The sequence below is a fragment of the Misgurnus anguillicaudatus genome, chromosome 7, assembly GCF_027580225.2.
Source record: "Misgurnus anguillicaudatus chromosome 7, ASM2758022v2, whole genome shotgun sequence".
In the NCBI taxonomy this organism is placed as follows: Eukaryota; Metazoa; Chordata; class Actinopteri; order Cypriniformes; family Cobitidae; genus Misgurnus; species Misgurnus anguillicaudatus.
In genome coordinates, this window is record NC_073343.2 from 39,014,649 (window position 1) to 39,041,073 (window position 26,425).

At 37.4% G+C, this 26,425-nt stretch overlaps 1 protein-coding gene across 1 annotated transcript in view; it reads right to left on the reverse strand.

Annotated features, from left to right (window-relative positions):
* The window catches only part of syne1b (spectrin repeat containing, nuclear envelope 1b), a 135,826-nt gene extending 109,694 nt beyond the window's left edge, over positions 1–26,132 (reverse strand). The window contains exons 1-15 of the mRNA XM_073869946.1: positions 25,732–26,132; positions 23,145–23,206; positions 16,130–16,225; positions 15,857–15,940; positions 14,753–14,773; positions 11,534–11,626; positions 11,264–11,439; positions 10,989–11,185; positions 6,311–6,420; positions 5,749–5,781; positions 5,433–5,540; positions 4,099–4,236; positions 2,981–3,145; positions 1,230–1,342; positions 75–243 (exon numbers count right to left, since the gene is read on the reverse strand). Coding sequence (XP_073726047.1) covers positions 75–243; positions 1,230–1,342; positions 2,981–3,145; positions 4,099–4,236; positions 5,433–5,540; positions 5,749–5,781; positions 6,311–6,420; positions 10,989–11,185; positions 11,264–11,439; positions 11,534–11,626; positions 14,753–14,773; positions 15,857–15,940; positions 16,130–16,225; positions 23,145–23,206; positions 25,732–25,819 — 1,653 coding nt within the window. The 5' untranslated portion in view covers positions 25,820–26,132. The remainder of the gene's footprint in view (positions 1–74; positions 244–1,229; positions 1,343–2,980; positions 3,146–4,098; positions 4,237–5,432; positions 5,541–5,748; positions 5,782–6,310; positions 6,421–10,988; positions 11,186–11,263; positions 11,440–11,533; positions 11,627–14,752; positions 14,774–15,856; positions 15,941–16,129; positions 16,226–23,144; positions 23,207–25,731) is intronic.
* Between the last annotated feature and the right edge of the window lie 293 nt (positions 26,133–26,425).

Genomic DNA, 26,425 nt, shown 5'->3' on the forward strand with positions numbered 1-26,425 from the left:
AAAGAGGAGATGTTGTAGGATGTTTTGTGATATGAAAATATAAAATGGTTAATTCGGGGAAGTGGCAGACGTACAATATAATTCTGCAGAAGGAGCTCCACTGAGTCCGGTCGGCCGTATTTAATAATCCAAGATTTTAGCTTTGACTCCGCCAGGATGAGAAAAGCCATTAAGCGATATTTCATCTCCCAGAATTCAAGTTTGATCAGATGTACATGAGACGATGTGGACACAAAATTAAATCTGTGAATTAAATATGTAATATTAGTTAACAAATAGTACATAATTATCAGTAGTAAATAAATGTCAGAAATGTTTCAACTTTTATTTTATTGTTTAAAAATAACATTGCATATGTCATTTCGATATTTATAACATTAATAAATAATAAATAGCTTCTGGTAACAACCGACGCACGTTCACCAGAGAATGCGTTTCCATCATACGAAGTTGGACGTAGCGTACAAGACGTAGCGTACGAGACGTAGCGTACGAGACGTAGCGTATGAGACGTAGCGTACGAGACATAGCGTACGAGACGTAGTGATAAACGAGGAAAAAAACTCAGTATCCTATTGTCTAATATCGAAATCCTCCAACATTTTCATTTATGTCTTTGTTATAGATTTTTATTTCCTGACTGGCATTTTGTTTTGTGCTTTGCGCTTCCGCGTTCTTCACTATGCCTCGTACGCTATGCCATACATTGGAAACGCATTCTCTCATGAACGTGCGGCGGTCCTTACTGGAAGCTAGTTATTTTAGTTTGTAAAGTTTTAAATATTGATACTTTTCTAACAAAATCGTATCAATTCAGAAGGTCTTTATTAACCCCCTGAAGCCATGTGAATTACTTCTGTGAAGGATGGATGGACTTTTTTAAGCTTCAAATCAGAAGCACCATTTACTACTATTATAAAGCTTGGAAGACATTTTATAATATAACTCTAATTGTGTTCGTCTCAAAGAAGATAATCATATACATCGAGGGTGGCGTAAGGGTAAGTAAATAATGAGGTAATTTTCATTTTTGGGTAAACTAACCCTTTAAATCAAAATTGGGTTTATTTACTTAGTATGTTCCTGGTGTTATTGTGCCCAATATTTCAAAGAACAAAATATCCCAAATGAAACTCTGATAAATGTCACATTATGAAAGTAATGAAGGTCATTGCATGTTGCCTTTAAAACAACATGGTGCTGTGAAGCAAGCACTCATTAGAAATGACCTTTCTGCCATGTCTTGAAGTTGATCGGGTGGAACTGGAACCCCATTAACAGATCTGTCTCTGTGAATCTGCTGGAACGTCTGTCTGTGTCCCTCCAAATTCTTCAACACCTCCTGTACAGAAAAAACAAATGTCAGATTCCCTTCTTAGGAGCACATTAACCAAAGCAAGACCCTCAAGTATTAATGGGGACCCTGATTATGAAGACTTGCATGCTTTAATACTTTACATTTGCCTTTTACTATCAGCATCAAGTTTATTTACCAAGTGTGCACACACAAGCAAGTACTACACAAAAAATCCCAACATGTAACACTCATTTTAACCTGTACGTTCCGTGAAGCGCTTTCTGGGTCATTGACATGTAATTGTTGTCGCTAAATATTGCTACAATTTACTATGGTATCTACTACAGTTTTTCATGCTAGAATGTTTTACTCCACCTTTTTACCTCTCCGCTCAAGTTCGATTTTCTGCATAGTTCATTATTTATGTCACTCTACGATATATTGAAAGGGCTGATTAGAAGACGTTGATGTTCTTGGCATTTTAGTGGCACAGGTCTCAAGACAACATACCGCCACCTACTGTCTATGTGCGTTTTCAACTCTCATCTTCTGTCTTAACCTTTTGACGTCACAAATTGTAAAGTATACAAATGGCGGCCTCTTAAATGAAAATATTTAGTTTTTTAAAACTATGACATCTGTACTGCTTTAAATTTCTCATTCATATAGCCAATCCCATTGTTAATCTATTAGGCCATACATGTGTTTATAGTTGGGTTACCCTTTAAATGAGACGTCAAACACAGCAGCTTTGTTTCAATAAGGGCCAAAAATCAAACTTGAATGAGGGCTGTGGGCCGAAAGTAAATGTTGCTGTGTTATATTAACTCGAGTTATCTCGTCAATTAAGAGAAAACATTTGCATGAAAAAACGTGTTGCTTATAAATTTTTATGTTAATCTGCAATACCGTGATTATCCACTAGATGCGCGCTTACCCAATTTATGAAAAAACTGAAGCCAAAACATTATTTACTAATTTTACACTCCATGTATGTTTTAAAAATCATTCTGAATCTGCTCTTTAACAAAATTCCTTCACAAAAATGCAATTATTTTAGCTTTTTGCTAAAAAAATTATTTTATTTTTTAAAATAACCATATTTAAGATATAGAAAAAATAAAAAAATATAGATAGGATGAAAAAAAATTCTTTTTTGTTTGTTTGTTTGAAAGCAGAGGGTCTGTTATTTCATTTGATTTTTATATTTTTTACATTATATTTTTAAATAAAAATATATAAACTTTTGTGAAAATCACAAAAAATGCTGGCGGGCAACTTTTCAAAAATGGCTGACAGGGAATGGGTTAAAATTAAAGTTGCCCTGACTTTCCTTATTTATGGTTTTCTAATATTTAAAAAATAAAAAGCAAACATTTCTCCATTTACTAATGCAGTTTTGTTTTCAAAGGTAACTGTTGTGAAAAATAAATAATTTTGCCAATCATTTTTTTATTTTCTTTTGTCTGTGTGCCACTGTCGCGACCTTTCCAATATTAGCCTATAGTACCCAAGTACGTTGAGTTTCGTGATGCATGCTATACATCTTTAAGTATGCATGTACATTTATAAAACAGCTACCTTGTAAGACAACATCCTAAAAAAGCTGATTTTGCATATATAGCACAAGAAGAGACGATGCCTAAAAATGTAAGTAGCATAGAGTAAAATTTTCATGCAAACCTTATGATGTTCCAGTTTTCTGTGGATGATGTTGGCGGTCTCCTCGTGAGCTTGTTGAATGGGTATGTCCTCTCTCAGAGAAAGCTCAGCACGATGCAGCCAAGCTCCGATCACTCCCAGTGGACCGGGCAGAGATTTATCCAGATGGATGTGCCAATCTAAGAGCTAGACAAACCACAGAAAAGCATCGCTGGTATCAAAAGGAGTTTTCAGCTTTAAAGCCGCTCTCTGTTTGAAGGACCCATCAAACTGTCGAGTGTCTGGCCAAATCACTGAAGAGTTTTCTGTTTCTCTGAACAAAACTCTCTCTGTGTATCTGTCCTGATTTCTCAGTAATGAGCCCTGAATCAAAGGCCTGCGCTTCAGTTCACACTTCATTCAGCAGAAGTTCATTTTTTCGGACTAGGGATGCACCGAAAGGAAAATTCTTGGCCGAAGCGGAATAAAATGAAATACTCAGCCGAAGGCCGAATAACCGAATTTTTTTTCATTATCCTAATTATTTTGCCAGTTTTCTCACCATTACGTTACATTTAGAATGTCCTTTTTACAATATTGATTTTACAATGACTTTTTTTTACATTCCAGCAGTCATTTTAAGGTCTTTTAACGCCTGGTAACTTCTCTGATCAGATAGCTATAGAACAGACTTGTTAAAACTGTTTCATTTACATTCGACAACATAAATTAGTCTTGGCTAAACGAATAATAATCTGATCTTCTATTTCTGCCCAAAATGCAAATAACCTATTCATTACTATGCCATAAGAAACTTACAACACCATTTATATATCACTGTATGTTGAGCAGTGCACCTGCGTGCACGGTCAAGCGCAAGCAAAGAGAGAGAGAGAGAGAGAGAGAGAGAGAGAGAGAGACGGTGGCAAGATTGACAGGAGATGATAGAGGAAAAGCGCACAACAAACAGCTTCTTGTTCATACACGTTTTATTTCTCGTTTAATATAAGCATGTTTGCAATGTGTATCATTAACTGTGTAGTTACTATTATTTATCAAAATATATTTTTTTGTATTCAACACAAGGTTTAGACCAACATGAGGGGGAGTAAATGATTTTTATGTGAACTACCCCTTTAATGATATTTGACAAAACATACCCTGACAGACAGCTGATCCCAGGACTGTTTGACGACGGCCTGATCCACTGATAGTTTTCCATCTTTGTGTACCGGCTGCAGCAAAGACTCAATCTGTTTCTTTCTCATCTCATACTGCACACGGAAATTCTTAAAGGTCTGCAGCCAAAAAATAAGATGCAAAAATGATTTATTCCCTGCTGAAAAAAACAGCATACCAGCAAGACCAGCATATGTAGTGTTTTGGTGCTGGTTTGCTAGTGAACACCAGCTAAACCAGCATCAAACCAGCAACAGCACCAGCATTAGCACCAGCTAAACCAGCACCAAACCAGCATTAGCACCAGCATCCCATGCTGGTCATACCAGCATATGTTGTATTTTGGTGCTGGTATGCTGGTGACCACCAGCTAAACCAGCATAGACCAGCATAATTCCCATGGCGCGTTGAGGGATCCTATGTGCATCACGTATCTTGCTTATGATTTATGGTTTATGATAAAAGAGACGCTCGCGTTTGCCAGATACTCGCATAATCTCATGCATAATCAGAGTTTACTGTTAAGGGAGCGTCTCTTTTATCATAAACGCTTTTGACGCGTGTGCAGCAGGCACTTATTTTGACAAAGCACGTGATGCACATGGTTCAGGGTTCCCACACCTTAGTTAACTTCAAATTCAAAGACCTTAAGGACTTCCCAGGTCCAATACCTTCAAATTCACGGACTAAATGTGAATTTCAAATGAGAGCAATGTTGCATCGTGTTACCTTTTAAGAAACATTGTTACATTTCCCTTTCGAGGGAACTTGCACTGCGTCACTGCGGTGACACTTTGGGGACGCCTCCAGGGGTAAGTGCGTCTGAATGTGTAAATCAAATCTGAAATATTTAAACCATCTGAAATATTACCAAAGACGGCGTTACAGGGACGCAGGAAGTATGGCAAGGGAGACGCAGCGTCTCGTTCCCTTCTCAGGGAACAACAGTTACATACGTAGACAAAGTAGACTTTTTATGATAGTATCTGACACTACACAGGTGTAATAATATGGATTTTTTCCAGAAAACTTCTTGCATAAAATAGATTCAAGCACTTTCAATGACCTGTATCTATGTATGTATATTTTCAAAAACTTCCCAGGGCCTTGAATTTCCCCCCCAGATTCACAAACTTTCAAAGATTTCAAGGAGCCGTGAGAACCCTGATGGTTCATATGATGCAACAAACACATATTTTAAAAACACATGCAACACACATGACACTCCGAACACATATTTTGAATTTGCGCCCCTCGAATGAGAAGTCACGAGCCGCCACTGATATGATTATATTCGGATGACAGATGTGTTTACCTGATATTTGTCAGCGAGGCTCTCTTCAGAACCCTGTAAACGCAGTATATCTCTCTCCAGCTGATCCAACCAAACCTTCACCTCCCTCAGCATCTTCCTCTCCTCTCTCTGTGCATAGCAGATATAAAACAACTACTTTAACCACAACTACAGCAAGACACTCCATACCAAAAGCCCACACATCAAAATTCAAAAGGTGAAAAGATCGAAGCAAGAGGTTAATTTGAAATAAGACTGAAGATCTTCCACCATCCCAAATCGCTATACATTAAGTCTACACCCCGTATTATGACTCTGTTTATTAATAACCACATACCTCAAGCATTAGCTCAATATCTTGTGGGTCATACTGTCCAGGAGAGCAGACGCATTGAGATACGCAAACACAACACAATCCAGACGTTAGCAAGATAAAAGCCAAAGAAAAGGAGGAATACAGCAGAGAGAAGCACCGCAGATGGATCATTATCAGGAAACGGCATGTGTGTCCCAAGGGATGCACAAATTTATTGGCCTGCGTCCGTATCGAAAGATGAAAGTTATTTTTTCTTAAAAATAAAATTGCCAGTTCCTGAAAATGATCCGTAGACTAAAACAAACGTCATGCAGGCGCGAGGTGTCTTACCTGTAGGGTGGGTATAGAGAGAGCAAATGTGGGAATGGAACGAACCAGCTACAAACATATGTGGCAAGCGACACAGATAGAGACACAAAGTGAGCACACAGAGCAATGCATTGTGGGTATGATTCTAGACCTAAATGGGTCTTTGAATGGATTCCATATGGTGGTGGGCTAAACTAAATGGTTAGTGAGCTCAACATAAATAACTACTACACAGGCGAATTTTAACAGATCAAAGCACTAATGCATGCTTTACCTCCTCTTGTTGTCCATCAGCCTCAGTCTGATGAGGGTCGGGATAGTGCTTGAGGAACTGCGCTACGTATGTCATGATGGACTTCTCGTCCGGTTTGTCCACATCCACATCTGCAAAAGAAAGCATGGAGAGCTGAAAGATCTGAGAAGGTCAACAGATAGCGAACCTGTCTGTCTGCAACAACCACAGACCAGAACTTCCTACATTATAGCTGTGTCCCAATTTAAAGGCTGCAACCTTCTAAGGGGCCAGTCACACCAAAAGTGCTTTAAACGCTTGCAAACGCAAGGCGCGACGCACCACCTTTTTTTTATTGCTAAGCAACCACCAAGTCAACTGTCTTGTCAATCAAATATTGAAGCGTGAGCGCTCTTTTGCTGTTAAATGTCATATTAGCAGAAACTTTAAAAAGAGGGCGCTTGCTTTGACCTTGTTTGAGGGTGAGAGGTGCACAAACAAGCAGGAGAGAGTGAGCGAGTGGAGTCCGGTTCTTCAAAGCAGCTGTAAACTTCCCTCACCACAACGTAAGGCCCGCCTCTCCCCTTATTCGATTGGACAATGGAAAGACGCGAATGACGTCGGGTGCTTCTCAGCTCTCAGCGCTCCTTCAAAAACTCGTGCGCGGCAGGCGTCAAAAAACCGCAAGGCGCTCGGCGCGCATAAACAGCGCGCAAACGCGCCCTGCCCATAGAATATCATTCAAAAAAGGCGCCTGCAACTGCCATAAACGCTTTTGGTGTGACTGGCCCCTCAGGATGTATTTTAAGACAGATTGCATCACAGCAGCGCGCCTTGAGGCGAGTAAAGCCATCCCAATTCAAAGGATGCTTAGAATGAAGCCTTAAAATGTGTCCTTATTTCTCTGCACTGTTAAGGATAGAACGAATGGATCCTTAAAAGCCGAGGATATCCAACCCATTCTCACCAAAAAGCGTACAAATGACACGCAGTGTGATTATCGTGCAATAGATACGCCAAATTCCGCTTTTGTGTGCATATGATACGCCAGTCCTTCCCATTCACTTATATGGCGAATCGTTTTGTGTCGTTTTATTTATTGTTTTCTGTTTTTTTACCATTGTCGATTGGGTTTAGGGTTAAAACAAATTTTTGTTACAAAAAATGACATCCTAACCCAAACCCCATATCTAACCCCCACTCCAAGTGACCATGGCTTAAAAATAGACAAAAACATAGAGAAACCTGTATATTAAATAACCAGCTTAAACAAATCTGAAATCTAACCCTAAACCCAAGCAAAAATGGTTTAAAAAACAGAAAAAAAGAAAACAATAAATAAAACGACACGAAACGATTCGCCATATAAGTGAATGGGAAGGACTGACGTATTATATGCACGCAAAAGGGGAATTTGGCATATATATTGCACGATAATCACACTGCGTGTCATTTGTACGCATCTTGGTGAGAATGGGTAGGGATATCCCAAGATTCATTGTGCGCTTGCAATGGCTGCATATAATGGCTGGATTTTCTAAAATTAAAACCTTTATTAAATAAAAGTGTATTTATCAGAAATTATGTTTTGTGTTAATATTATTCTGTTTATGTTGCGTATATTTGATATACTGTTGAATAGTTTAATCTACATTAACGTGTCATATTTTCTCAAATAAATGAATATGTATTTTAATAAGTCAAAAACGTCTCTGCTGTGTCCTGCTGACAGGCGTGGGGGCGCGTGCAGCAGGTAACGCAAATTATGGGTCCTCCGAAGGTTAGACCAACTCATTTCAATTCTCTTCGCGAACTTCTGAGGATGCCACCTTGAATTGGGACACAGCTTATAACCTTGCAAGCATTAAAAACATTTAGCACTTTCCTAGCAACTGATAAAACATCTTAGCAACCGTCTTGCAATGTCTTAGAAACTTCCTAGCAATGATGTAGGAAATATTCAGCACACATAAGCAATGAATTACTAATGCACAACGAATGACTTTCAAATCTCTTTAAACTGCTAAAGTATTCAAACCATGCATGGCCTAAATAACTTTAAAACAAGGCAACATTCAAAGTCTGTGTTGTCTAGTTAAAGGGATAGTTCACCCAAAAATGTATAAAATAAATGTATACATTTTTTGCTCTGATGAACAGGGCCGGGTCTACGGGGGGGCTGGGGGGGGCATTGCCCCCCCAGATTTTCCTTCTGCCCCCCCAAAAATGTCCAGCCATCCTTAAAATAACGGAGTCTCATTAAACAAAAAATAGCTTCTTTAGGCAAGCGCTAGCATTTACAGCTCCCGCCCACTATCGTCTGTTTAGCTTATTCAAGCTTTAGAGGTTTTTTCAGCAGTATTTAAGTCACAGGAAAAGTACTACTGTTCTCTATGACGGTAACTAAAAAATAAAACGCATCTTTAAAATATATATCAGAAACAATGCAATTTAGTATTACATAAACGTAATAACCCAACACATATTAAATTAAAACTTTTTTTATAGTAAAACATGCCCAAAATAGCCCCTTATCCTTTCTTAGACTCACCTCATTATTTATTCATTCAAATACAACAGCCAATGGCAAGTCTCCAGCAGCATTTAATGTGTTTGTTTTAGACGTAGTTCTGTTTATTAAAATTAGAATATGCAGTTTGGTTGTGGCATACTATATAGTAGATATAAATGATATAAGATGGTTATACAGTAAATATACAGTATTGTAACAGCTGAGCATCGCGTGCAGTTTTAAAATCACATTTTAGCGGTTTTGTCATCGTCATTCGTAAGCTCATTCAGCTCGCGTTTGAGAAAAACTTCACACGCAAAAATCTACAGACTTTTAAGTTCAAGAGGAGCTTTCACCCCGCAAGGTCATCGTAAGGTAAAACGTTGTATTTTATAATGTTGCGTTGTATTATAATCTGATTTGTTGTGTTATGAACAGTGTGATTTATCTTTGGTCTCTCGTCGCAAATCACACTTACAGTATTTTAGGGCTTGTGCTTTTGTCTGGTGCTGTTATAAGCAAACATGATAACCTTTGACGAATTTGTCATGCATGTCAAATTGCTTACATGATGTTTCAAAATATATTATTTAAAGCGTTGTGCTTTGTTGTGATATTTGAGGTTGCTGCAGGCAGCAGCATGTATGATAGGGTCAGGAATTAATGACAACACAGCTTATCACATATATCACATTGAAAATGCATTATTTTAAATGAAGAAAATGTTTGAGAAGTGGAAATAAAGTTCCTAACAAGTGTTTATTTAGAATAAAGGTATATGTTGGGTAGGGTAGGTATAAGAATGGCTTTAATTTATCTATAAGTGAAATAATAGATTAAATGCAGTGTAAACATTAATAAAATATAGCTACATGTACAGCTTTGTATTCATATCACCTGCTTGCCTGATTTCATTAACTGTGACTTAATGTGTAAAACTACATTAAGTGTAATCATTATAAATCATTAATCGAATTGCATCTACTTTTAAAATTTGAACGTGCAAAATGTCATATAAATGGCCTTTTATTATAAGACATATGCAAAATAATATTGGATTGAAACATCCATAATTTTAGTGTATGAATCGTTTTAGTCGAGAAATGGCTGCCCACCCAAAAATCCTGACTGCCCCCCCAGTCCAGCAAGCCTAGTACCGGGCCTGCTGATGAATATAAACAAAGATATTTTGAATAATGGTAATAACCAAAAAGATCTGGGGTCTGCCCCAGGTCTGCTTTGTTACACACAATCTTCAAAATATCCTCCTTTTATTTGTGTTCAGCAAAACAAACAAATAAAGTATAGACGGTTTCAGCAGTAACAACATAAACAAGCGGCTGCCATGATCCGTACGTAACTTCCAATAAACTCCGCTAAGAATAAATAACAAAGTTCTTTAAACGTAGTTTATTTATATAACAAGCAAAAAAACACTCCTATAGATTACTACTATAGGAAACCAAAACATTTGTTATTTTTGACGAGGCATTTGTTTAAGAGATCAGTTTAGCAACTAGTCAGACCATTAAAAAAACGAAACCGGAAGTAAAGTTCGGATCCAGACGTGTATTGCGTCAGCGCACGTGCGACCAATGAAACCATATGGTCTATATGGTGACAAAATTTTCATTTTCGGGTGAACTACCCCTTTAAATATGGTGGTGCTCTGTCGTGACATTGCATAAAAAACACACAAACAAATTGCATCATCCATGCATGCACAGATATAAAGATTGTGTTATAAAACACTCCTAGTCTCCTAGGTGACACAAAATATTAATTATTAGGAGATCTGATGCCATTTTAAGATGCTGTAATGACTCACGTCCTAAATTAGGCTTTTTATAGAAACTTCAAAAGGGCTTCTGCCAGATCACGTAATGATGTCATGTCAGTCTGTGTCTGATCTTACCCGATCTCATGCTTGATCTACAACATGACCTACATACAACTATAAAACTATAATAGCATCCGTCTGTAATAAGGCATCATGATGGTTAATCTCGATATAATTATGAAAAGTCTACTAAACTCTAAACAAACTTACATCTCTTGAACCAGTGTACACCAAATGTACACTAAACTGACATACATTTATGCATTTGGCACACATTTTTATCCAAAGCAACTTACAGTGCATTTGTGTGGATATTGCATTTGATATTGGAGAAAGTTATTGAAAGAAAATGGTAAAAGTGTTGTTACCTTCAGGTTCCAATAAACGTGGTATACCGAGCTCATTTTCAGCCACACTGAAAGCTTCCTCCAGGTTTTCACGATTACTTCTTGTCTTCACAAGATCCAAATTGACGAGTTCTGGTCGAATGGCATGTATGACTGAATGGAAAGCCACACCGCTACGCCAACTGGGACCAAAGTCTTTCACTTCAATTCCCATACGACTTGAGACAAAAGATAATGAGTCATTATGGGTCGTGTTAATTAACAAAGAAATTTACCTATGACAAAAAATGACATACTTTGTTGCTGTGGTCTGGACCCACTTGAGCATGGCCTTTTTGGCATTGCCCTGAAACTTGGTGACTCTCCGTTTCATTGGTGGGCTGCCCGTCTCAGAGCCGGCCATGCTATCTACAGAAGATGCGCTGTTGGATAAAGCCTGGAGGGCTTGCAGATTGCTGGTCAACTCCTCAATCTGTAAAAAAATTTGTGAGGACAGACCATTAAAGTCCACATATGTGGATGTATGAATACTTTAAACACTTCTACTGATGATATTCAAACTTCACCTGGAAGTAGAGGATAATGGTCCACATCAGCCCCAACACAATAGATGGTCGTCCATCAGCAATGTCAGTGGCATTTATGTTGACTAGTTTAATCTAAAAAACAAAACACATAAATTGTCAAAATCATATTTTTTAAAGCTCAAGGTAACAACGTAAAAGCCACAGATGTGAGTTCAGGTGTGCAAATAAGCCGAACGTAAACAGAGCGCTGCCGTCATCACACAAAACATAAATACAAAACTGTCTCACTGGCAAGCATTTACCCTGTAAAAAAAGGTGTTGTGGTGTATTTACAGTACATTCTGGCAAGTGATGCTCAAATGCAAACTTATTCATTAAATATAAGCAGCTACTGTTATTCAAAGCCTCTTTTTTACTGTACAAGTAAATGATTTCTTACCAAAATTACCACAGCTTTACTACAAATAAAAGTTGTTACTATTAGTGATGCACCGAAATATCGGCCAATAATAGGAAAGTAATTTTTCACACAATCGACTTTTGGCTGATAATTTAAAAACAGCTGATAGTCATGGCCAATAATCCTGTAAATCAAAAGAGAATGCAATGAATTTGAGCTTTGTGTATAGAAAACGTAAAGAAACATCACTAATTTAATGTTCAATATTAATGGCCATTATATTTTATCTTTAGAATTTAGTTAAAGGAATATTCCATTTTCTTAAAAGAAAAATCCAGATATTTTACTCACCACCATGTCATCCAAAATGTTGATGTCTTTCTTTGTTCAGTCGAGAAGAAATTATGTTTTTTGAGGAAAACATTGCAGGATTTTTCTCATTTTAATGGACTTTAATAGAGCCCAACATTAAATACTTAACTCAACCCTTAACAGTTTTTTTCAACGGAGTTTCAAAGGACTATAAACAATCCCAAACGAGGCATAAGGGTCTTATCTAGCGAAACGATTGTGATTTTTGACAAGAAAAATAAAAAATATCCACTTCTTAAATAAACCACAACTTCTCGTCTAGATCCGGTCGTGATGCACCAGCGTGACCCCATGCAATACGTCATGACATCAAGAGGTCACAGAGGACAATGCGAAACTCCGCCCCAGTGTTTACAAGTGCGTTGAAAGAGGACCGTTCCTAAGTTGTTGTATGTCAACTGATACTAATTAATGTCTTTGTGTCAGTTTATTGTTTACAATGGTCCGCAAATTTGCTTTTTATATATGTAACACGTGACCTCCCTACGTCACTACGCATTTGCGTTAGGTCGCGCTGGACCGGACCTAGATGAAAAGTTGTGGTTTAAAAGAGCTTTTTTTTTCTTGTCAAAAATGACAATCGTTTCGCGAGATAAGACCCTTATGCCTCGTTTGGGATAGTTTATAGACCTTTGAAACTCCGTTGAAAAAAACTGTTACGTGTTGAGTTAAGTATTAAATGTTGGGCTCTATTAAAGTCCATGCAATGTTTTCCTCAAAAAACATAATTTCTTCTCGACTGAACAAAGAAAGACATCAACATTTTGGATGACATGGTGGTGAGTAAATTATCTGGATTTTTCTTTTAAGAAAATGGAATATTCCTTGAATGCAAGTTAAAATAACCACCAAATCAGTATCGGCATCAGATGTCACTCAGAATAATCGGCCATCCGTATTGGTGGAAACATTTAATATCTAGAGTTAATCCTCTGGAGTTAATCCATTCAGTCGATCTCGGGTCTGGCGGTACCACTTTTAGCATAGCTTAGCATAATCCATAGAATCTGATTAGACCATTAGCATCGCGCTAAAACAATAACCAAAGAGTTTCGGTATTTTTCCGAGTAAAAAATCAAGAAATTTGCCACCGCTATTGAAAGTTACTAAGGGGACTATTTTCGGCTGCTGCGTAATATCATTGCGCCTGCTGCACCCATGGTACGGCAGCCAAGTCCTTGACTATTACGCCAGAATGAGATTATAGTTCCTGCGATATCGGCATAGAAAATCGCAACTTTAATTTTCCGTCTATCTTAGTACACGATATAACTACAGAAGAGTTAAGTTTTAAATAGGAAAAATATCTAAACTCTTTGGTCATTTTTGAGCACAATGCTAATGGTCTAATCAAATTCAATGGATTATGCTAAGCTATGCTAAAAGTGGTACCCCCAGACCCAGAAATCAGCTGAATAGATTCAAAAACGGTAAAAATCAAATGTTTAAATCTAGGGGAGCTGAAAAATGAGCATACTTTTAAAAAAGTGGAGTGTCTCTTTAACTATCGTTTTACAAATAGTAGTCAACATCCCACAAAACATGGTTACTACACTTTTACTCATACATCTCTGAATTTTGCTTTTAATTTACAGATAACTTTTTACATTGCAGGCATAAATCCATCTTAACTTCGTGCATCTTGGGGATAAACACAAGAAAAATAATCACAAAATTTCCCCAAGTCAGAATAACAAACCAGTTAAGTGTTTATTCAAATAATCCAAAAGGTTTTAAGGTCATGCTAAAATAATATAGTTGCCTAAAATATTACTTCTAGTGAAGAACAACAAGCCAGGGTGGATATACAAAGCATAAATGAAATCATTACATAAATAATTCTAAGAAAACAATTCTGATGGTCGGCTGGTTTAGGAGATATAGACGGTTTCAACAGCAACAACATAAACAAACGGTTTGTGTAGACTAAACGCAACTTCTGGTAGACCTGGTACACAGAGTCATTTTACAGTAGTCTATTTCTGATAACAAGGGAAATAAAGGACAAGTAAATTACCTCCGTTCATATATAATATCTAACGCGTATCACTGAGCTAACAATAGTGTGTAAAATGAATGCATACAATGTTAGCTACAGGTCCTTGAATTCTTGCCTGGCTGCCAAACCTCTCTGCACAATTGTGATCCATGCTCATCGTCTTCCCTCGTCCAATTTTATTATTATTGTTTTTTACCACAAGGTATTTGTTTCAAAGATCAGTTTAGCCGGAAGTTCACTTCGGTTCAGGCACATAACCGCGACAACGGGCGTGCGTCTGATGAAACCGTCTATAAGAGATGCTTTTGAACATAATAAAAGTAAAAAAGCTTCCTCAAAAATAACTCTGAAATTTCAGCCAGTAACAGCTTTGGTAAATGCAAGTAAATAAAGAAACCGCTGGCTGCATACAGTGTGCATCATCCAATGCAGTTATGCATAACAAGAGCAGGTGTTTGTGAGATTTACAACTATTAAAAGTACTGACCGGAGATCCTCTGTATACAGACTGAGACAGGGCATGATAAGAGAGAGGACACAGTTAGAAGCACAGGATAATGGACGCTGGACTGAGACATATGGACTGGACTGTCTTCATACTGTATCTCTGGAGTATTTGTACTGGACAGCACTCAACATAAAGTTAGCTGACCCGCTAGCAGATTGCTAAAACATACTTAATATACCATACGGTACTCAAGAATAATTTTAGGGTACTATTAACAAAAAATGTATAAATACCCTTCTTACTTAAAGACACAGTATGTAAGATTTTTGTAAAAAAATATCCACACACACAAAAAAACACTTGCACAGTGTGATATATTTCATGGGGTTGTGTACTTATTATTATCCCAAAAGTTCACTAAGATTTTTAAATTAAGAGAAATGCCTGTTTTAAACAACAGGATCTCACAAATTTCCGTGGCATAGTCACGGAATTTTGTGCTAATTTTTCCGTGGCATTCTCACGGATTGGTTACTCAACTGCTTTTTCCAATTTTCAAACCATTTTCGCTTCTGTTTAGGGTTAGATTTGGTGTTTGCGTTAGTATGTCACTTTAACTATTGGTTTATACTATTTTTTCTGATTTATTCTTTTATATTTTCTAAACTTTAAACAATTGTCGCCTGGCGTTGGGGTTAGAGTTGGGTTTGGGTAGGGATGTCATTTCATGTAAATCTAACCCTAAACCGAAGCGAAAATATTAAGAAAATAGGACAAAACAGTTGAGCAACCAATCCGTGAGAATGCCACGGAAAAATGAGCACAAAATTCCGTGACTATGCCACGGAAATTCGTGAGATCAGGTTGGTTTTAAATAATGACTCGTGCCTTGTATCCCTTGTAATTGTCGCCCTTTTAGTGACTTAATATTCTCAACTTCCGGTTGTATAAACTATGGCAACACAAGTGGACAAATGCAGAAGTGGCGGTTACATAGCATCTAACACGCATATGGTGCCTTTAAAGTAGTAAAAGGTTTTTGTTCCTAGGGCAAATGGGAGGAAAGGAGGCCTCTGAAAGTCCAGGAGCCCTCAAGGGACCAATAAAATTAATCTGTAAGGATAAGTGTATGTGGTCACGTACCCGTCTGCCCTCCAGAAACTTTAATGCATTTCCAATGTTGGACACCCAGTGGATCCTTTTCAGCTGTCTGCCTTGTTCGCATGGCTGAAAAGAAAGACGAGAGGATTATTAGCAAGGAAATGAAAAGCTTTTCTATCACTCAGAACTGAAATCAAATCCATTATCTTTTAATTGAACAGACTCTCAGTGCTTGAATTCAGAAGGTCACACCTGAAGGATAATCTGCATATTTGGTGGTGAGAAATCAGGAGATTGCATCACAGTAATACTTACTAATCTCTGTCCAGACAGCACCTCTAACAAAGCCAAGAGTTTCACCCCATCCTTGATGTCCTCGAAAAGGTCATTGACTTCTAACGGAGGTTTATGCTGGAAAAGGAAAAATTAAGTGAACATATTAGGAAAAAATTGCAATAACCTAATGATATTTGCATAGTTCGACCCAGAATGACAATTAGTCCATACTTTACTCACCCTCAAGTCAACCTAGGTGTATATGAACCGGTGCAATGCGCAATGCAAGTGTCTCTTGCTAGTTTGAACCCAGCGCAATTTTCACGTTTAGCGCCACGATGTTTAAATAGCAAATGCATTTGTGTCCAATTTTGCGCCCATGGGCGTTCTGGTCTGAAAACCAGGTGTGCTCAGGCGCATTGTTGCCGTGTTGCTATTTTGAGGCAACTACAATAGACTACGACCAACTAAAACCTGGTCTAAAGTCTAAAGTCAATGGCGCAGTATTGTTTTTGTTATTTCATGAGCGTGTTAGTAATATGCCCCTATAAACGGGAAGACAACGCGTGTTTGCTTATCACACGCATGGATGTGCAGCAGCACAAAAACACTTTTAAATATGAAAAATTTTAAGAATTAAAATGTAAAAGATTATTTTATTGAGTCTCTTGGACATAAATGTACGTTAGAAGGTGTAAAAAGCTGCTTTACCTGTAGCCTGGTAAGTAATTAAATGTTTTGCTTTTAAACAAATGCAAATATTGCATCTATTTTTAAATGTTTTTTTTTAATGCTACCCCACGGATTAATTGTATATGATGACTTTGTACCTGTGGATATGGTGAGATGAGAATCTTTTTTAAGTAATGTTTTTTAAAAACCTAGAAACCTTAGAAACCTTTCGGCTCTCCACACGTTTTATACATTTTTTTATCTCTTGTTTGTTACAAATAAAGTATTTTAGAGTACAAACCTTTTCTTGCATATTTGTAAATAATTTTTTAGGATTACACTGATCATGTAGGTTATCCATATATTTACAGCAATTCCCTGCTATTTTTACTTTCATGACTGAAAAAAAACGACTTTTAAAGGTTTTAATAAAAACAAAATAACAATTTCAATACAAATAAAACAACGACATTTATTTTTTATATCAATCTTAAATTGGTGGTGTTCTTCCTCCGCTTAGCTTTTCATTTCATTTATTGCACGTTAAGCCCAAAACACACCCATTACTCATTACAAGAATAGGAACAACCCATTTAGACTCTGCGCTTGGCGCACAAACCATTTTTCCCGTCGTTAAATTAGCAAAAGTGGATTCGGACACACCCTTTTAGACTGTATCATTAAAATAGGGCACTCAGAGTTATATTTAATAATCTCCTGGCTCTTTTTAGCTTCATAATGGCATTGGATAGTGCCCAATTTTAAAGCTCCAAAAAGCTCATTTACCCATCAAAAACTAATCCATACAGTTACTAAATGTCTTCTAAGGTGACTCCATCTTGACCTCAACTCTCTTATGAACACACATACGGCCATATTTTATAAAGTTTGAAATATAAATACTTTACTTACAAAAACCCATCGCTTCACCTCAGAAGACATTTGGTAACTGTATGGATTCGTTTGTTAATTGAAATGCAGCATTTAGAATAGATTCAATAAGCTAAACCAAGTTTACACGACTCAATCCTTTACATAAAAATGACACTAGAACACACTTGACCTTCTGCAATCCAACTTTAAAAACAGTAACAGAGATTGCAGTCTGTGCATCATACTGAAACCATAATGGAGAGAAATACTCTTTAACTGGCACATGCAAATGTTTTGGCAGTTCAGCAGCTGTAATAAGGGCTATGGGTTCAGAAACTGCTGTGTCATGACAGAAAAGGACACAGACGCAGTATAAAGATCAGCACACAGCGCTTCTGACACATTCTGCACTGGCTGATCTTTCTTGCTTGACTTTGATGCTTTTACACCTCATCTGAACATCATCATACACCAAACGTATTACATTATAGTTTCAATGCTAAATATAACCAATGCATCTAGTGCTTCTTTGTAGATCAACTTTTTGGTTGTGTATAATCAGCTCTGGATTTTTGCATGCTAAAAAGTACCAAAATGCATTATGCAATATCACATACAGTAACATGTACATAATAATAATAATAATAATCTTTTAAAAAGCAATAGGAATAGCACCTTGGTGCTTGGGCATTAAATATATGCAGTTATTTAGTACCATGTAAGGGTTAGCACTGGATAGCACTATAGTTAGTATTGGTTTTATCATTCTTTAGCTTTATGCAACTGTCATCGTTTTTTGCATGTGACACATCACAAAAAATGTGCGAATGTGCTGTGAAATGTTGTAAAGGAAATAAAGACAATAGGGAAAATAACAAATGTGTTTAAAGGTCAAACTAAAATAGTCAAAACTTTCCATCATAAAAATAGATACTTACAGGCAAAGCCCAAACACATTCAGTTGTGCTGATTAGAAAATAATATAATAAAAAATTTGAAAATATAGAAAATTAGGATTATTATCATTTTCTTTTGTTCAAAACGGATAAACTGATTTCAAAATCTATTTATTTTACCATAGATAAATGGCTGTAGTTTGAACTTAACCTTTTCAACCTTAATGCGGAGATAAAGCAAAAATAATTTAACAAAGCGGTTAAAATATTGCAAATATTCAGAAATATTTACTACGTACTTCAGACGTTTGCTGGGTCAGTGGGATAAAGCATTACTCTGCATCTCAGTTAGTATGCACACAGTGTGTAGTATACATACAGCATGAGCTGCACAGTGTTGCATTGCGGCCCACTGCCTGCCCACATTGCTTGGATTCTTTAAACTTCTCATAGTCCAGCTTTGAGCTTTTTTGGACCAGTTTCTATGGAACAAAAGATCCCTCAGAGAAATCTGGGCTGACTGGAATACATAAACCCACCATTTGTGTCAGATTATCCTCTATTGTGCACTGCAAAGTGCACCGTCACCCAAGCAACTAATGAGGCGAAAGGGAGGAGCTACAACATCTAACAACAGTCTCCTAAAACAGCAAAACATGTGCATGCATGTTCACGTACCTGTGAATAAACATTATGACCTTGACTACACATAACAATGTCATGATAAGATATCATGCCTAACATCTCAACATATCTGTGACCCGGTCTGTGAAATCTAGTCTCTAATGATAAGATTAGGAGCATCAAAGTTTGATTTCACATTGATTTCTATCGCTGACACGATCTTACTCAGTCAATATTAAAGAAATCAAGGGTATATTTTCACAGAATGTTATTTACATTATGTAGGATGATTTTATGTAGAAAACAGTAAATGACTTAGCTGAGTTTGTACACACTGGGTCTCATACAGTACTAAATGTATTACTGTATGTTAAGAAAACAAACATTAACCTTCTAATGCTACGTTGCTTTAGATTACTCGCGGGATTTAACTTTTTGTCATGCAATTCGCATCGCCCGGCATGAGTTTGATTTTATTTCCATCTTTTTATTGACTTTGTATCTAATCTACTCTTGGAAAACGTTGAATTTGCGTTTGGTGTGTATGCCCCAGAATGCTACGTACACAGCAAACGCGTAGCATTGCGTTCCTCGCCTTAGAATACTCGTGGAATTTAACGTTGTGTCATGCAAATTTTTTGCTTGAGTTGAATATTTTAACTTGCACAAAGACACGTTTGAGGTGAAAAGCGCGTGTTTTTGCGGCATGTTTCGCCCAAATTGCATCATTCGCATTGCGTCTATTTGCATCTTTTCATTGACTTTGTATGTAATCTACTAACGCAAATCGTTGAATTTGCGTTTGGTGTGTATGCCCCATAACACTTTAAGGTATTTTTGTCTTATGCTTTGTTTAAATTCTAAAATCAAAATTACTTTAGCTGACTGGGTCGCATACTATATGCATTACTGTATGTTTAGAAAACAAATTAACTTTCTAATGCTACGTACACAACAAAAAAGTGTAGCATCGCGTTTCTCGCTTTAAATTACTCAGAGGATTTTACTTTGTGTCATGCAAATTTTTCGGTTGAGTTAAATATTTTCAACTTGCGCGAAGATGCATTTGAGGCGAATAGGGCGTGTTTTCCTGCAAACGTGCCGCCCAATTTGCATCATTCGCATCGTCCACCGTGAGTTTGCTTTTATTCACGTATTTTCATTGACTTTGTATCTAATCTACTCTTGCAAAACGTTGAATTTGCATTTGGTGTGTATGCCCCAGAATGCTACGTACACACCAAACGTGTAGCATCGCGTTCCTCACTTTAGATTATGTGTGGGATTTAACTTTGTTTCATGCAAATTTTTCACTTGAGTTGAATATTTTCAACTTGCGCAAAGACACGTTTGAGGCGAATAGCATGTGTTTTTGCTGCAAACGCGCCACCAAATTCACGTCATTCGTATCGCCCGGTGCGAGTTTGCTTTTATTCACGTCTTTTCATTGACTTTATATGTAATCTATCGCGCAAATCGTTGAATTTGAGTTTGATGTGTATGCCCCAGAATGCCACATATACACCAAACGCAAGGCATCGCGTTGCTTGCGATAATACTTGTGGGATTTAACTTTGTGTCATGCAAATTTTTCACTTGAGTTGAATATTCTCAACTTGCGCGAAGACGCGTTTGAGGCGAATAGCATGTGTTTTCGCTGCAAACGCGCCACCAAATTCACGTCATTCGTATCGCCCGGCACGAGTTTGCTTTTATTCGCGTCTTTTCATTGACTTTATATGTAATCTATTGCGCAAATCGTTGAATTTGAGTTTGATGTGTATGCCCCAGAATGCCACATATACACCAAACGCAAGGCATCGCGTTGCTTGCGATAATACTTGTGGGATTTAACTTTGTGTCATGCAAATTTTTCACTTGAGTTGAATATTCTCAACTTGCGCGAAGACGCGTTTGAGGCGAATAGCATGTGTTTTCGCTGCAAACGCGCCACCAAATTCACGTCATTCGTATCGCCCGGCACAAGTTTGCTTTCATTCGCGTCTTTTCATTGACTTTATATGTAATCTATCGTGCAAATCGTTGAATTTGAGTTTGATGTGTATGCCCCAGAATGCCACATATACACCAAAGGCAAAGCATCGCGTTGCTTGCGATAATACTTGTGGGATTTAACTTTGTGTCATGCAAATTTTTCACTTGAGTTGAATATTCTCAACTTGCGCGAAGACGCGTTTGAGGCGAATAGCATGTGTTTTCGCTGCAAACGCGCCACCAAATTCACGTCATTCGTATCGCCCGGCACAAGTTTGCTTTTATTCGCGTCTTTTCATTGACTTTATATGTAATCTATCATGCAAATCGTTGAATTTGAGTTTGATGTGTATGCCCCAGAATGCCACATATACACCAAAGGCAAAGCATCGCGTTGCTTGCGATAATACTTGTGGGATTTAACTTTGTGTCATGCAAATTTTTAGCTTGAGTTGAATCTTTTCATATTTTCGCATTGCGTCTATTCGCACCTTTTCATTGACTTTGTATGTAATCTACTCGGGTAAATCATTAAATTTGCGTTTGGTATTTTTGTCTGATGCATTGTTTAAAATCTAACTTCCAAATTAACTATTAAAATCACCTTGCTAACCAAAGGCCGATTGATTGATTGGTTCTCCTGTATTATCTTTGTATTAATTTTCTCTTGTTGAATTTTAATTACATTTAAAGTCACTGGCCGCAAACATCAAGGACCTCAGGAGCAAAGCAGACGCTTCTTCCCACTGTGAATTGTTCCAACCCCTCTCGACAGCCATCTGCACATACCTACAGTGTCCAAGACTTATACCCATAAATACACTTGTATCCATAAACAGACATACGATCTGCATTCCCATGTAATTTAAGCTGAGTTTCTGACATGTATTTCTCAGAAAACAGACAGACAGTCATCTGAAAACAAAGTCTTTATGCATGTTCCCTGCTGCGAGTTCAGCATGAGACACAACACAGCAAGAGGTTTTTAAGAAAGTTTATCTGTTTTTCACATTTTGGTGTCACTGTGGATTAAAAGCAGCTCTATTACTTACTATAAAGCAAGACTGAGGCCATATTTACAAGCAGGGATGCAAAATTCTTTGAATTTAGGAACATTTCCATAGAAATTACATTGGAAAATATGGTAATATATATTGTGGCACATGGATGAAGATGAGTTAGGATGAGTTAGATGTCGACAAAGCTAATGTTTGTATGTGATACAGTATTGTATAAATTACCCCAAATTTATGAGTAATTTCCTTTAATAAGATCGCAATATCGGGAATTTTGGAAATATTCCAAGTCACTTGTTTGTTATGCTTCTTATTATGCTTGAAAATCCAGATATGAATGCCAAGCTTCTCAACCTTTTACTGCAGTCTCACCCACTCCTTTAGGCCTTAGCAGTGGGCAGCCATCACAACACGTCATTCATTCTCAAAGCACAGAAACTAAACAGCAGCGCTCATGTTTCTTATTAAAATATAACAGCATTACACAATCTGATTTATAAACTGACTTTAATCATCTGAGACTTTTACCCTTTAAAGTCATTATGACATTAGGCCAATCACGTGAACCAATCACTGCTCATGAATGAAGGATCACAGTTCATCATTGTTTAAGACTCCTGTATATGCCTGTATATCTTTCTGTCAAAATAATTTGTTACAGTGCATTTGTAGTATTAAATTGAGCTGCTCACCAATCACATTATTCACAGCATTTCGCCTTTTATGCAATTTATGAATTCATTGCATTAGATGAGAAAATAAAGTGTCTCTTTTAATAAACAATAGCACAAGCACACATTTCAAGCAAAACATTTCACTAAAAATGATACTGAAACGTATCTGACCACTCCTGGATGTCAAATGCTTATTGAATACATCCATAGTTAATGTGATAAACTACACCTGTTTGCTGTCACACCTGTATGAACTTATTTGTAATATATTAAAAAAAGTGCTGAAGATAAAAGCCTGTCTTACCTTGGCCAGGTGAGAATTAATCCACTTTGTGAATGTTCGCTTCTGAACCGCCTCTTGTTCATCTGAAAGAGAAAGAAAATATAACAGGCACATGATTTAGCAGATCATTTTAACTTAATAATCCAGTGAGATATTTCGGTCTCCTGCATTTTTCCAGCCATTATGACCCACCTATATTTTTAGTTTTACACAAAATAAATGCATTTAGAACAGGTTTAATGTTTATATTTTGTACAACTTGATTACAGTAAGGCTGCGTGAGAGGAAATATTCACCAGCAAAGCAGAGCTGAATGTCCACATGTGGCATATGATGTGCAAAAACATTGACAGCATATCAGAAACATTAGGAAAATATTTGTATCATTAAATACACACTCAACATAAACCAAACCAGCAAACTAAGATGAGCTCTAGTTTCAATACTAGTTTTTTTACTAGTTTAGTTAGTACTCTTAAAGGCATAGTTTACTGAACAAATAAAATACTGTCATCGTTTACTCACCCTCAAGTTTTTCCAAACCTGTATGGATGTGTTTGTTCTGCTGAACACAAATGAGGATATTGTGAAAAATGTTAATAATCAAGCAGATCTGGGGCACCATTCACTTCCTACTATAGAAATGAATGGTGCCCCAGATGATCAATGGTGCCTTCCCTTGAATTCAGCAGAACAAATCAATTTAAACAAGTTTGGAACAGTAAATGATGACAGAATTTTCCTTTTTTTGGTGAACTATCCTTTAGGTTAGTTTTGCCAGGGTGTTGCAATGAAGTTGCTAGGGTGCCTGCAAGGGCACAGCTACAAAAAAAAGTGCTTAACAAATGTATAAGGACACCTGTCTTTTTGTCTTAAAGATCATCCAACATCATGAAGCGTTTTAATGTGATCTCTTTCCTTTTCATAGTTCTTGACATTTCATCATTTTGAATTTGAACCGTGTGATGTCATATTGAATTCACGTTTTTATACCCAAATATTTAAGTTGGCACATTTAACTTTTCTCAAATAGTCAAAAATTAATCAAGCGTAACATTCAACTACTAAAACTTATTTTTCTATTAAGGAATGAAAGTAAATAACTGTAAATGGGCATCTGAATAAAAACTAATAAAGTTCTTTACTATTTTTTCAACTTTTTTGTGTATGGATAACAACAATTATAGCATTAGAAATACTACTGTGACTAAAGAGCTTACTGATGGATTAACTATTACTGAAACATAAACGGTAACACTTTACAATAAGGTTGTATTTGTTAACAATTTGTTAATGCATTAGCTAACATGAACTAACAATGAACAATACTTCTATAGCATTTTTTTTCATGTTTATTTTAGCATTTACTAATTTATTATTAAAATCAAATGTTTAAGCTGTTAAAGGCGGAGTCCACGATGTTTGAAAAACGCTTTGGAAAAGGAGACGGGCCGACTACCAAAACACACTTATAGCCAATCAGCAGTAAGGAGCGTGTCTACTAACCGACATCCTTGCCGGGTTGCGTATGTGTGGGGCGGGTCTATCAACAGAAGGTCCAGATTCTATTGGGGTAGGGGCGTGTTTGTTTAGGTGATTTCAAATATCAACATTGGCTTTCAAACATTGTGGACTCCGCCTTAAACACTAGTTAATGCACCATATGAATAACTGACATTAACTAACATTAACAAGAAATAATAAATGCTGAAAAACTTTATTGTTCATTGTTGGTTGATGTAAGTTAATGCATTTACTAATGTTTACTAGTACGACCGTAAAGTGTTACCACATAAACAAACGCTTTTGGTCATCATCAATACTGTTAGTTTAGGGTAGTTGTGACACAAACTTTACATAAGGTGATGGTTTAATAAAGCTTTAGTGTAGTTCAGGCCGTAACTACACTGTATCTAGGGTAAAGTCGGTGGTTGCCAGGGCGTTGCTTGTAATTATTTTGCATGGTTTGTGCAAGTGTTGGAAAAATGTTTTCCGAGTCTGATCACTTAGAAAAGTAACTTTTACCCAATGATACTCAATATTTGTAGCACAAAAACAAAGTTTAAACTCATCCTTAATCCTAAATACAGTAAGAGACCTAGTAACAGTGATGCTTGCCTTCTCAAACAGCATCTATTAACGCAATATGCAGATCTCGTACAGCATTTAAACACAAACAAGGTCATCTGGATCAGCAACAAACACCCACCAGACATTTTTTGCATGATGGGCTCAAACAGTTCACCATTATTCACAACAGACAACATCATATGCATGCATGTACAAATGCAATGCATGGGGCATGTTTACGAAGCATCCATGTACTTTAGCACGCAGTTCCCGCAGCACACACGGCATGCCGGCGCAGCGTTAAGCACAACCTAGTTATTATAATCTAACATGCGCAGCCAACATTAGCTGTCATGTGCAGCGGTGACCTCTTCTTTACCTCTCCAGAGGAGGAAGACCTCAGCTGGCAATACTGTCTAGAGAGCCATACGACCCAGAGATGTGTCACCGCACGTCTGGATCACCTACATTCGGCAGAGCACAGACTGCATTTAAATCTCCGGTATACTCCTGGATGAGAGGATGATGTCCCACTTACCGCGGAGGTACTGAAAGAATCCCGTCACCAGATTTAGAGACGTGGTCTTCTTCAACGCTACATCCTTAAATTGAGCCATTGTGTGCATCACATGCCTTGTCTTTCTTTGTGCCCTTCATGTGTGAAAGTGAGCGCATATTATCCAGGGAGGAAAAGATCAGCTGTCCTTTATTTCCTTTTGGAGGCACGGGAGAGGGAGCGCTGGAGCTTTCCGTGTGAAAACACTGATTGCTGGAGGATGGTACCTCCCCCTCCTCTCTCTCTCTCTCTCTTTCTCTCTCTCTCTCTCTGTGGATAGGATATTAATCGAGGGCAGTTTTTTCAAGCCGGTCTGCTTCCTGTTTTTGGCAGCGTTATGGAGATGTGCTGGTGTGGATGCTCTGATCTGATCTATTCTTGCTCCAGCAGCATCTTACAGCTGCAGCCATGCTAACCGGCTATGGCAGAGATTCTCCAATCAGCACGCAGGGGGGCTATGATGTCATCAGGCAGCTGGTGTTATCCTGATTTATATGGGTGGGTGGGGGTCAGCACTTGTGCTACACAGCCTGAACTCCACCACAAGCATTGCAGATGCTCTTATGCAAGAACGGCTTAACAAATTCACTGTGGTCTAGACTACAATGCAACAAAGGAATTATGGGTACATGACAAAATTACTGTTGGGGGTCTATATTTGTGGAGGAAGGGGGCA